The sequence below is a fragment of the Micromesistius poutassou genome, assembly GCF_964030765.1.
Source record: "Micromesistius poutassou genome assembly, chromosome: 18".
Classification (NCBI taxonomy): Eukaryota; Metazoa; Chordata; class Actinopteri; order Gadiformes; family Gadidae; genus Micromesistius; species Micromesistius poutassou.
The window spans coordinates 12296563-12310003 of NC_140288.1; the positions used below are offsets into that span (position 1 = coordinate 12296563).

General features: G+C 47.6%; 1 protein-coding gene across 1 annotated transcript in view; it reads left to right on the forward strand.

Annotated features, from left to right (window-relative positions):
* Positions 1-945: 945 nt before the first annotated feature.
* Positions 946-13441, forward strand: part of magi2a (membrane associated guanylate kinase, WW and PDZ domain containing 2a) — a 148426-nt gene continuing 135930 nt past the window's right edge. The window contains 1 exon segment of the mRNA XM_084483315.1: positions 946-1336. Coding sequence (XP_084339441.1) covers positions 1060-1336 — 277 coding nt within the window. The 5' untranslated portion in view covers positions 946-1059.

Sequence of the window (13441 nt, forward strand, 5' to 3'; positions counted from 1 at the left end):
AAAAAGGTATATTGAACCCAGTCCACCAAACAGAGTCTCTCCAGTGCACGTCTTGTTGACATGCTGATCTCCTCCTCCTCCTCCTCCTGGTGTGTTTGGCTGAGCTCTGAGCATTCCCCTCCTTGTTAAAACAGCCCCCCCCCACCCCCCTCGCAATGTGCCGACGCAGGACCCTCTCTGTAAGACTCCTTCTGCAGGAATGCAGGAACGCGCTTCTGCGGGGAGGAGGAGGAGGAGGGATGACGCGGTCTACGTGCGGTCAGCGTTTCTCAGCCAAGGTAAACACGTGTTAATGAGCCGGAGGTCCACCGTCAACTCATTAGTTCGTTAATATTGTTCCTACAATCCAGCCGAGTTCAGACGTCTGTCTGAACTTGTCCGGGAAATACCCGATCATTGAAAAAAACAATTGAAAAACATTAGACTGAAAAACATAATTGAGGGCAATAATCCATAAAATACAATCAACTAGTCCTTAAAGTATCTTTAACACTATCGAGTGCACAGTAGACGGAGACTCGTATACAGCGGCAGAAAACTACAAGTTAACTTTAACCTAACTTTAACGGAGTGTTCGAGGCTCGACTCCTGCTGCGGGAGGGATTCTCAATCCATCTGCTGCACAACGTTTCAACCCCAGACGAGGAGGAGGACAACAACGCATATCTAAATCACAGTAGGCTTGTCGTGTGTTTAAAGGTTCTTAGTTCTCCAGCAGGCCTACAGCAGCACATTAGGACCCATGCGTCAGTCTGGTGGTGAAGAACACCGCTCCTCTCCAGTGGAAACACACAGCTCGGAGCGCTTCCCTTTTTTCACGTGGAAAGCTGGATTGGGAAAAGCTCTCTTCTCCTCCAGCCTTCACATCCGGGTCAGTCGACCGATCTGAAGCTGAGCCGAGCAGCAGCCCACCACAGCCCACCGCAGCCCGGTCCAGCCGCCGTGTGTCCGGGCTGACATGGATCCACCCACCGGAGTAGAAGACGCACCGCGACGACACTGAGACCCTGGATGGAAGACTTCGTGTGATTTTTGCTTTATTCTTCCCGTGCTTCAGCCATGTCCAAAAGCCTGAAGAAGAAGAGCCACTGGACCAACAAAGTCCACGAGAGTGTCCTGAGCAGGACCCCGGAGGGGTTCGAGCTGGGGTTCGAGCTGGGGGGGGGCGCGCAGCTCGGCCAGTTCCCCGTCCTGGGAGGAGAGGGGACCGGTGGGACCCGGGGTGAGCTCCTCCTGGAGGTCAACGACACCCCGGTGGCCGGGCTCACCACCCGGGACGTCCAAGCCGTGGTCCGGCACTGCAGGGACCCCGTCCGGCTGAAGTGTGTGAAGCAAGGTAGGCTGAACGCGTTGATTCACGCACGCGTTGTGTTCTTGAGTGGATTCACGCACGCATCTTTGTGACAACATCGACCGACGTGTTTACGGCGATTGAAATCAGATTCGAGTTTTGCGTTTGAACTTTCGTGTTGAGTTGTGTCATTGTTGTAACGATGGTTGGTGGTGATGTGGTTGTGTTTTCATGTTCTCATTGTTGTCTAGATCTAAGGTTTAATTTCCTGCTGCTTGTCTGTCTAGAGATGCTGCTGTTGGTGAATGTTAGTCAGGTGATGGTGGATATTCATCCTGCTGATGTTGGTGAAGGTAGTTTCAGTCAGATGATGGTTGATGTTCGTCCTGGAGGAAGTTGGAGAGGAGCTGTCACTCTGTTGGGGGAATCGATTTGGAGCTGGGTTTAGTGATGGATATTTCTGCTCGAACTTTACGAGGGGATTTATATCAACATCATGGAAACAAAGAACGAACTTATTATTTCATACACAGTGTTCTAATTATGGCTGAAACGATCGATTGGCAATGGCACCGTGGTGATCGATTTATGTGTTCAATTAACGTCACAAGTGTCATGAGTCCATATATGAAGGAAATTAACGGATGAAAATATGTCAGCCTTACATCCCACTGCCATCCCATTGGTTTTTTTTTGAAGAGATGACTGAATCACCACAGTTATAGACAAGAAATCATCTCCTCCCCAGAGAATAGAGTGCATACATGAGACTGGCGAGCCTGTGATTCAGATATATTATTACATTTATAACTATATATCTATTATTGAAAATCGTCTTGTGTACTCTTTGTACATCTTGTGTACTCTTTGTACGTCTTGTGTACTCTTTCAAATATTAGGATGTCCCTGAAATTAACTTATTTACTCGTGCTTTTAGAAACGATTTGAGTTTGTTATTACACACACACACACACACACACACACACACACACACACACACACACACACACACACACACACACACACAGAGTTTATTTTTCAAAAAGAGTTTACTTAGAGATTAGGTTGGCCTATTTTAATATTCCGATTTATGCACTAGAAAGAGTGCTGCTCACCCGTATTCTCACACACGTCTCCTAAAATAACTCTTGAGAGCATAGAGTGAGCCCTATCAGGCAGAGCAGCGTGGGCCGGCTGATCCGCGTCAAGCCTCGCTCCACAGCCGCTGAAGTCCTGCTCGTCAACGGCCGGGACATATTTTGCCGGCTTTTGATTGGCTGAGCTAATGGCATTGGACGCATACATTAGAGTGCACCCTGGGAGAGAGATCCGCGGGGGGAATCTCGTTTTAGGACGGGAAACTGCAAATACCCATAAGGAGCTTTGGCTCAGGGTGTGTGTGTGTGTGTGTGTGTGTGTGTGTGTGTGTGTGTGTGTGTGTGTGTGTGTGTGTGTGTGTGTGTGTGTGTGTGTGTGTGTGTGGACAGGGGGGCTCTGTGCAGAGAGGATTTGTGAAGAGAAACAGAGTTGTATCATGTCTCCTCCCGTGCCCGTCTCTTATCGTGAAGTGGTGACAGTGGTACTGATGTTGGTGTCTCTGACAGGACGCCTGAAGTGATCCGCAGATCTGAATCTGTAAGACGCTCTGTGCTCGGTGAGTCGAAGTGTTTCTTAGTTTGGCGAAGAGATACGAAATTGTGAACAAATCTTGCACACAAACGTTGATGGCTTTGGTTATCTCTCGCCTTAGATGCCTCAGCCAAGGATTTGGTGAACAAAGTGTTTTCAGTTGATGTACTGGGACACAAAAGCATGTTCATATATTATGTGTTTTAGTAAAAATGTGAGCAGAAAGAGTTGTGTTGTGCACAAAGCTGTGTGTGTGTGTGTGTGTGTGTGTGTGTGTGTGTGTGTGTGTGTGTGTGTGTGTGTGTGTGTGTGTGTGTGTGTGTGTGTGTGTGTGTGTGTGTGTGTGTGTGTGTGTGTGTGACAGTTACTACAGTATCTTAAGGTCCGGACCACAGATGGTACGTCTCAATGACTGGGGCTGCAGGGCTGTAGTTACGGCTAAAAGAGATGTTATGAGTATAATCGGTCAGAATGGGCCGTCCATCTCTGAGTGGGGCAACTCTCTGTGAGAAGATCTGTTTCAAGCTGACTGCGTCTGTCTCCGAGACCGCTCACTTCTGACCAATCAGGGCATGTCTTCCCTGATTGGCTGGGAGTGCATCCTACATCTCAATCCCAGGTGCTTGGAAGGCAAGAGAGGCTAGCGACGGGAGCGAGGAAGCAAAGGGGGAGGATGATTATTTGGGTTGTTCAGTTTCAAAATCGGTCTCTGCTGCTCTTTTCTGCTCTCCCTCTTCACAGCTCTCTGATCAGCAGCTTTAAATAATTCATTAATCCCCACGAGTATAGCGGAACAGCCGCCTGATCCGGGATGTGTTGATCAATGACGTCTGGAGGAATAAAGTTACAAGACCAAAGGGTCTGGACGGGCCTCTGGTCTTATGCTGGAGGAGGACTAGCCCGGTCCGTCCTGGTATCCCTAATCCCCCTCAGGGGTCTGCAGGTCGGTCTGATGCTGAAAGACGTTTCCCCAAACATCTAAATGCTCTGATCAGACGGTGTGGGCGGGGAAAAATGTGTTTCGCGGGGGGAGGGACCTATGCAGACCGATGCATTACATTTTTGGGTGATATTGTGTTATAATATAATATAATAATTATATATATATATATATATATATATATATATATATATATATATAATAATTATTATGAGTACAAAAAATATTCAAGGCTCCGCGGTTTCTGGTCTAGTCATCGTATGGTTGAATGGACGATGAGACTCAGGAGACAGGAGGTCAGAACTGGGTCGCAACGTCATCTATTAGGAACGTTAAACTAAATGGAACAAAACCTTGAATCCAATCTTCTGACTGACTTGTGTTATCTTTTACTTTGCAAAACACTGCTGCTCCAAACAGCACAGGCGCGTGATGTTCAGCTATCAATTATTATTACATTTTTTGATTTCCCCCCATCGACCAATCGATGGTTCGTAGACACGGTCAAACTTCAGTCGACCAAGACCTTCTTTGATTGACTGCAGCCCTACTCAACTGAATAACGAAGTGAAGCAATGCGTGTTTTTCTCAGATGAGAATGGATCTTTGCTTTACTTCCAACTGGATTTGGCCGAAGCCTGGAGACACACTGATTGGCTGGATTGTATAGTACAACTCAAGGCGCCGACCACATTTGGAAATCAATAGCTGCCTGCCGATGGCCAGACTGATCAGTGGGATCCGCAGATTAGAGCCTCAAGATGTTCCAGGGTCGAGCTAGGACACATCTGTATGCTTCTGTTTGGAGAACGAGGAGGAAGGTTTTTTTTATAGGGTGTGTGTTGTACTGAGTTTGATCTGCTTCAGTCAGAACATGTATGCCTGAGAGATTTTTGGTACCATCAAACTTTTAATTATCTCTCTCACTCGTCTTTGCTGACTTCTGTGAAATCTCAATGTTGGGTTTCTTTCCATCTCACCCAAGCTCGGCGTTAGGGCTAATATAGTTATTATAATATTATTATATATTAATAATCAGCCTGTAATATTGTAAAATGAGTTCCATAGTAGAAGTATTGGATGAAGTATGATTCATGAAATACCATCTTCTCTTTCAATATTACGATGTTATTTACTCATTGACATGATTTCAGGAAGAATTTCAACATTGTTAACTCACTCAGTCACTCACTCACTCACTCACTCACTCACTCACGCACACCAACACGCATGCACAGCCTTTATTTTCCAAAGGGTTTTACTTAAAGATTAGGTTGGCCTATTTTAGTATTCCAATTTCTGCAGCAGAAAGCGAACGGTCCCCCCCCCCCCCCCGCCCCCCCAGCCTGTGTCCCCCCGGATTACAGAGTGTGTACGCTTGTCATCGGAAGCCCTGACGGACAGGCCCGCAGTGAGACCGCCGGAATGTTCCACACGCCGTCTCTCTCGTGGAAATGGCAGATTTATTGCCCGTGGAGGGGGGGGGGGGGGGGGGGGCTTTGATCGCAAAGCTTTTCTAAGTCCTGTTCTGCAGAATCTATTGGTTTGACCTGGATCATCTGCTGAAGGCTAAACAGCTTTAACTACTTTTTTTCTCCCTGTTCTCTCTCGTCTTTTTTCTGCTCACTTTTCAAACTTTATTGTCTCTCTCTCTCTGTTCCTGTGTCTCTTTCACACGCACACACTCTGCAGTAGCTAAACAGCCCAACTAGCTACAGCGAGTGCCTCGTGGTGTTGGTTTGGTTCGGGTTCTTCTTGGTCTTGATTGCAGCAGGAGAGCTGAACCTCTGCACTGGACACTCGGCGCTTGACATTCTGTTCGGTCCGTTGCTACGGTGCGCGGCCGCGCCCTGCCTCTCCGTCCGGCCCGCGGAGGCCCAGGCCGCTGCTGTGTGTGTGTGAGAACCTCTCCTCATGCCCTGAGGCGCTTGTGACAGATTGGCAGGCGGGCGCATGTTGTTATCCAGGCTGGAGAAGCTGTAAGCAACAACAAGCTACGAAGGCTTGGTTACTTAACTGAAAGTGTGTGTGTGTGTGTGTGTGTGTGTGTGTGTGTGTGTGTGTGTGTGTGTGTGTGTGTGTGTGTGTGTGTGTGTGTTAGCCTACAGTGCTTGTGGCGGTGATGTTATGACGTTTCATTGAGCAAAGTGTTCCAGAATGGCTCAGTGTGAAACGGCACTGCAGGGACTAACCTACCCGGGTTATGTAACCTGCAGGGACTAACCTACCCGGGTTATGTAACCTGCAGAGACTAACCTACCCGGGTTATGTAACCTGCAGAGACTAACCTACCCGGTTCATGTAACCTGCAGAGACTAACCTACCTGGTTTATGTAACCTGCAGAGACTAACCTACCTGGTTTATGTAACCTGCAGAGACTAACCTACCTGGTTTATGTAACCTGCAGGGACTAACCTACCTGGTTTATGTAACCTGCAGAGACTAACCTACCTGGTTTATGTAACCTGCAGAGACTAACCTACCTGGTTTATGTAACCTGCAGGGACTAACCTACCTGGTTTATGTAACCTGCAGAGACTAACCTACCTGGGTTATGTAACCTGCAGAGACTAACCTACCTGGTTTATGTAACCTGCAGAGACTAACCTACCTGGTTTATGTAACCTGCAGGGACTAACCTACCTGGTTTATGTAACCTGCAGAGACTAACCTACCCGGTTTATGTAACCTGCAGGGACTAACCTACCTGGTTTATGTAACCTGCAGGGACTAACCTACCTGGTTTATGTAACCTGCAGAGACTAACCTACCTGGTTTATGTAACTCATAAACTGACCTCCAACAGGTGGTTACAGTTTAAAGTCCCTCCCTCCCCCCTCTGGGAAAGAGTCCAACATCATCATCATCATCACCATCGTCTTCATCATCATCATCATCTGCTCCTTTATGTTTATTTCCAGGAGCAGGCGTGAGATGAAGACTCCGCCCCCTCACATCACTGGACCGGAGCGCTCCACAGTCGGGGGGGGGGGGGGGGGGGGCGGGGTGAGTCTCCCAGTGAACCGCGCGGCTCCTGGCTCAGAACAAAACGTGTAGGCTGAGGAGTTATTAATACACACGAGAACTTCAGCTCCTCAGCGGGCAGCGGTGACGGCGTCTGTTGGGGGCGCCAACAAGAGGAGCCCAACACAAACAGGAATCATGAAGAACCAGTAACTATACCAGGAATGGGTTATGGTACACGTATTGAACAGTTTTTTTTTTTTTTGTAATGGTGAGATTATTTGACGGCGGTGGAGATAAGTGGTGTGTGTGTGTGTGTGTGTGTGTGTGTGTGTGTGTGTGTGTGTGTGTGTGTGTGTGTGTGTGTGTGTGTGTGTGTGTGTGTGTGTGTGTGTGTGTGTGTGTGTGTGTGTGTGTGTGTGTGAGAAAGGCCGACAGACATGCACGCACGCACACACATGCGCAGACACACGTCACACACAGTCACACACGTGCGCAGACACAAACATGAACACATGCACAGACACACACACACACACACACACACACAGAAAGACATAGACAGATACATTAGGGGTGTAACAAAAAACGATTTGAATCGGAAAATCGATTTTGATTTAAAAGATGTGAATCTTCTGAATCGAACTGAATCAAATCGTTCCATTTTAAAAATTTATCGTTCCTGAACGATCCTGATCCGTATCGTACCCCATGTATCGAGATACGCATCGAATCGTCTTTTATTGGAGAGATGCACACCCCTAACAAACATGCACACACAAACATGCACACACATATATAAATCAAAGCATAAACACATATGAACACAGAAGCACACATACAGAGGAAAGATCAGGGACTGAGTATAGTTAACGCAATTCATTCATAATTAAACACAAACACTAACTTTTCTCATGAAATGAATGCTATTTGAGTCAATATTAAGTAAATAAATAAATATAGCTGTGAAGTAAATAAATATGGCTATGAAATAAATCCTAAAATAAATGAAACGTTTTTCAAAAGGAATACTTTAATCTATTTCAGGAGACTTTTGTTTATTTAATACCCCATTGATTACATAATGACATATTTCCAAATGGTAAATTCAAATGAGGAGACGTGGTTACCTCAGACCAAAGCAACAGCACAAGAACGGCAATGAACCCCTGAATTAAAGCTGCACTGAATATACAAGACATGTTGCTAATGAGGACGCATTCATTGGTGAACATGTTGACCAATACAAAGTGGTCAATATGGTCATCCAGTTTATAGACTAAAATGACCTGGACATCTGTTGTCAGTGCTGATCAATAATATTTTCAGTGATGTTATCAATACATATCATTACATAACATTTATTAATTTGCTCAAAGGGAATCAAACGATGCAAATAAACTGCTTTCTAGTGCTACGATATACAGCGAGGAGATAGAGACGGATAGAGAGAGGTTTATTTATTTATTATTTATTTATATAATACATCCTATATTCGACCAATACAACCCTCTCTGTATACATGCTGTCCATGTTTCAGAACAGAAGAGCAGAACGCTGCTCTAGAGAACGCTCTCCTATCTGATCTTTTCTAACGATTTTCTGTGCGTTTCTGTGAGCTATGACCTACAGTTTTACAGACTAAATAAATAAAAACAACTCACAAATCGATCAACACGACTCAAGACTATATTTTCTACGAAAGGGAGGGAGAGAGAGACGGGGAGAGAGAAAGAGGGAGGAGAGAGAGAGAGACAAACAAAGGCAATAAGCATCTGCTTGATGTAGCCACCGGCGTCGCCAGGACGACACAAGGTGTTCAGATCAAAGACAGAGCGGGAGAGCTCTCTTCAGCCGACTCTGTCCCACGATGCATCTGGCTGATCGGCCGACACGGGGGCCCCTCAACAATACTGGAGTGTAGTGAACGAGTGTTGTATAGATTCGGTGTGTACGAACGAGTCTGTTTCCCTCCTCATGGAGGTTTGCATTCCGCTGTGTTGTTCTCACAGAGCAAGGTCGAAGTCCTGTTGCTCAGGACCACTACATCTCCTGTGTGTTTGTGTGTGTGCTTGTCGGCCTGCCTCCCCCTCTCCATCCCAGCATGCATTTGTGTAATCCGATGTGTTCGCATGGTGGGGTCTTGGTTCTTCCTGGGCATCGATCCTCATCGACTCACCCCCGCCCCCCTCCCCGCCTCACGTTAGACCCGACGAGTCCAGCCAGAGAGGAGATGATCCTCCTCCTCCACCTCCACCCCCTCCTGACTGACTGACTGACTGGATGGTTGACTGGTTGACTAGCTGGCTGGCTGGTTGACTGACAATCATACATACATATATATCCTTGCCTCCACCACCTTGTTAGGGATGGATGTGTCTCTCTCTCTTTCTCTCTCCCTGATACACAGAAGCAGGGAGTGTGTGTGTGTGTGTGTGTGAAGTTTGAAGCCAGAGAGAATAAATCAGACCGCAGCGGTGAGGACACTAAATACTCTCCTCTCCTCCTCCCCTCTCCTCCCCTCTCCTGTCCTCTCCTCCTCCTGTTCCTTCTCCTCGCTGACGCATGGTGATTGACAGGCTTGACCTGGTCATTTATGGCGCATTTCCACGGGAGGGTGCAGGTCGGTTCAGTCTGCTAAAGGTGCGGCACGGGTCACGTTTCCACCGCCAAACGTGGGCGTGACCCGGACTGAGCCGCATTGAGCCGTACTCGTCTCACAGTATTACTCCGTTGAGGTACTGAGACGCCTGAAAGGATTCCCTGCAAGTTTGAGCTACACACGCCGTCCATTGATTGGTCGACAGAATTGTCCCTTACGTGCGACAGGGGGATAACAAACAAACACAGTACCCGAGAGGTATTTCTGGACAACGGCGAAAGCTTCGTTTATTGAAGAAAATGTTGCGCAAAAGTTTTTCGTCCTTCTTGGACGTCCTACATTGTGGCTCTTTGTTCATTGTGCCCGTTCTTCTTTTTCCTTGAATTTATCAGCAGGCTACACTGTGTCGGGCTGCTATGAGATCACAATGCTTACGTAGCTGCCGCGGCTATCGCCGTCCGGCTTAAACCCCGCCCTACCATAAGGGTACTGTCTTAAACCCTGCCCTACCATAAGGGTACTGTCTTAAACCCCGCCCTACCATAAGGGTACTGTCTTAAACCCCGCCCTACCATAAGGGTACTGTCTTAAACCCCGCCCACCATAAGGGTACTGTCTTAAACCCTGCCCTACCATAAGGGTACTGTCTTAAACCCCGCCCTACCATAAGGGTACTGTCTTAAACCCCGCCCTACCATAAGGGTACTGGCGGCGGTGGAATTATGTGCTCGTTCTCAGTGTGCTGAGTGACAGGATGTGACATCAGCTTGGCTGCTTCCTGTGCTCTCTATCAAGTGTCTAGTTGAATTCTTATTTTTCATACACAATAAATCACTTTTCCAAACGATCGATTAATCAATTTTTCTATTGAATTTGTATTTTTTTTTTTCAGGTGAGTTGAAACCAAAAGATTCAAAAGTATTTTCTAAATCAATAAGCAGCCAAATAGAAAATATGTATTTCTTATTATTATTATTGTCTTGATAAGTAGCTCATTGATTGATGTATTGATTTTGGCACCACTTCAGAGTGTGCTGTGTAGAATCGAAGTGTCTAGCAGAACAGACAGAAATGGGTTATAACATTCAAAAGTATGTTTCATGTATAATAAGTGTATATATAAGTGTATAATCCCATGAAACTAAGAATTGAATAACAATTCAACTACATCAACTCTACATGCCACTAAACCCTACCTGCTTCACCTTAAACTAACCTTTAACTAAATCAACTCTACATGCCACTAAACCCTACCTGCTTCACCTTAAACTAACCCTTAACTACATCAACTCTACATGGTACTAAACCCTACCTGCTTCACCTTAAACTAACCCTTAACTACATCAACTCTACATGCCACTAAACCCTACACGCTACACCTTAAACTCATGGGATGTTGGACGGATGTTCTTAACTATCTTAATGTTCTTAACTATCTTAAGGCGGGAGGATAGAGAAACAAGATTCAATACGTAATGAAAGTGACTTCAACACTGAAACGATATACTATACTATAAAATACTTTATTTAGTCTACCAGTTAATCGAGGTCTGCACAGCTGTAGCTGAGCTGCACGTGTCACTAGTTTTGGAGTGCTTTATCCCTCATGCTGTTTCCCGACGGTTCTTTGTACTAATGCTTTTCATCAGCAGTAAACTGACAAAACATTTTTCAGTTGATGAATTACTGCCGACCCAGCCTCGACCAGACATGCTAATGACTGACGCACACCGGCTAACTTCAGACAGTTTGTTATTGTCCTCATCAGGCCTCGGAAATGAGTGCTAGGGCCGCACCTATCACCCCCTTCCTCCTCTTCCTCTCCTGGTCTGGTTTCCGTAGCTGTTGTTCATCACCTCCACCACTTTGTTTTCTTCCTCTCCTACTTTTTGGTCTCTCTCCTCTGGCCTGTCCCATCAGCCTCCCTCAACCCCATCACCTCCCCTTAACCCCATCACATCACCTCCCCTCAACCCCATCACCTCCCCTCACCCCATCACCTCCCCTCAACCCCATCACCTCCCCTCACCCCATCACCTCCCGTCTGCATCCCACCTGTCAGCCTCCTGTAGTAGAGCGCCCTGACGTATGGCAGTCCTAGCCGCCCCTTCTGAATGACGTGAACCTGAATCTCTCTCTGGATAAGGCCTCTCTGTCCGACGGTCGACTGAAGGGAGATATAAGCGGGACATCACAGGACGGTTTAACCCGGCTCTACTCGTCGGTTATTGAAACGGACCCCATTCCAGCGCTGGACCTCTGAATCACTGGTCCCTCGCTGGGTAACTGATCCACAACCAGCAGCATCACTTGATCTGATGCACTGTCTTCACATCACTTCAGACTTCCTTTTTATCTATTGACCTTTGTGTCCACAAGAGTATTGTTGATGTTACCAGATGTGGAAACATCTGGTTTGCATTGGCCTCCTATATTATCTAATATTATTATTGGAATATTAGATTATAAATTGTGAGTCACTTAAGCAACGCTTTAGCGTCTGCTAAAGTCTGCCCTAAACGTAACGGTTGTCTTCATCCTGTCGTGTTGCCGTGGTGATGCTCGTGGTGGTGGGCGTTGCAGTTATTGTCGTTCTAGTCATTGTCATGACCCTGTGTCCAGCCATGGGGTAACCTCGGCCCTCTGTTCCTCTCCTCTGTCTTCATCACATGCTGAAGGGTCTCCTGCTGATGTGCAGAGAGAGGCTCTCTACAACAGGCTCTACCCAGAGGCTCTGTCCTGCAGTGTCCTGTGTTTTCCTGTGCAGTCGTTTTCGACCCAGAGGCCCCAGACGGAGGATCATGGGATTTTGATATAACTTCAGATATGGAATGCAAGCCTCCATGAATCTGTGAACATGGTTTCACCTGATGCTGACCTCTCCTTTGTGTAACCCTCCAGCAGGTAATGTCCAGTACACACGGAGAGAATTTGACCACCGCATTCCACAATACTTTTCGCTCTCACTCCTTCACCCTCCCTTCCTCTCTCTCTCTCTCTCTCTGTCTTTCTGTCTGTGTCTGTGTCTCTCTCTCTCCCTCTCCCTGTATCTCCCTCTATCTCTCTCCCCCTCCCCCTGAGAAGAAGTCCAAGCCTCTGGAATGTCAGGCATGCAATAAGGAGCACAGCCCTACAGGACGTGAGGCCGGACACACCCTCGTCCCGCCAGCTCGCTCTGACCAATCAGAGCCTGCCTTTCTTCCCGGCTCTTCCTCCCCAGATTGAGGGAGGAGGACTCTGACCTCTGAGGCAGGGTTGATATGGGGAGGTCAAAGGGCAGGTCGCTAGGTTGAGGTAGAGAGAAGAGCAGAGTCGCTTACAAGGACAGTTTGGAGCTTGGAGTTGGTGAATGGAGCATGAATCATGCTAGCCTGATCCCCTGGTCAGACGTTTTGCGGTCTGATGGATCGCTCCCCTCCTGCCCACTGCTTAGCGCCACAGGTTCGCTGGTTCCCACCGGGGCTCCGCCCCTGCTCCTCTGTGGGGGGTAGAGGGTTCAGAGCGTCTAGCGGCTAGAGCGCTCCACGGCCAGGGTCGGCAGCCTATAGGCAGGCCGCCGACCAGTACCCTCCACCCAACCAACCGTCACCCTGCTCCACTTCCTCCACTACCACACCCGTCCACCTCCACCGCCTCCTGTTCCCAGATGGTGTGATCCACCGCCAGGTAGACTGGAGGGGGCTGCAGGCTGCAAACATCTTCATTAAACTGTCAGCATCCTCCCTGTGTGAACATTCCCCTTCACCCTCAGTCACCCTGTGAGCTCTCGGTATGATCGTCTTGATCTGATCTCGGAGGTCTGGCGAGGGATTCGAAGTGTTTCCTCTCCCCCTATTCTCTCTCTCTCTCTCTCTCTCTCTCTCTCTCTCTCTCTCTCTCTCTCTCTCTCTCTCCCTCCCTTGTCCTCTGCCGCCCTCCCTTTCTCGACCGGGGTAACAATGGCTCCATCTCCTCTGCTCAGCCATGAGGAACCTCCAGTGCAGCAGCGTGCAGACACACCAGACACTTTGTTTA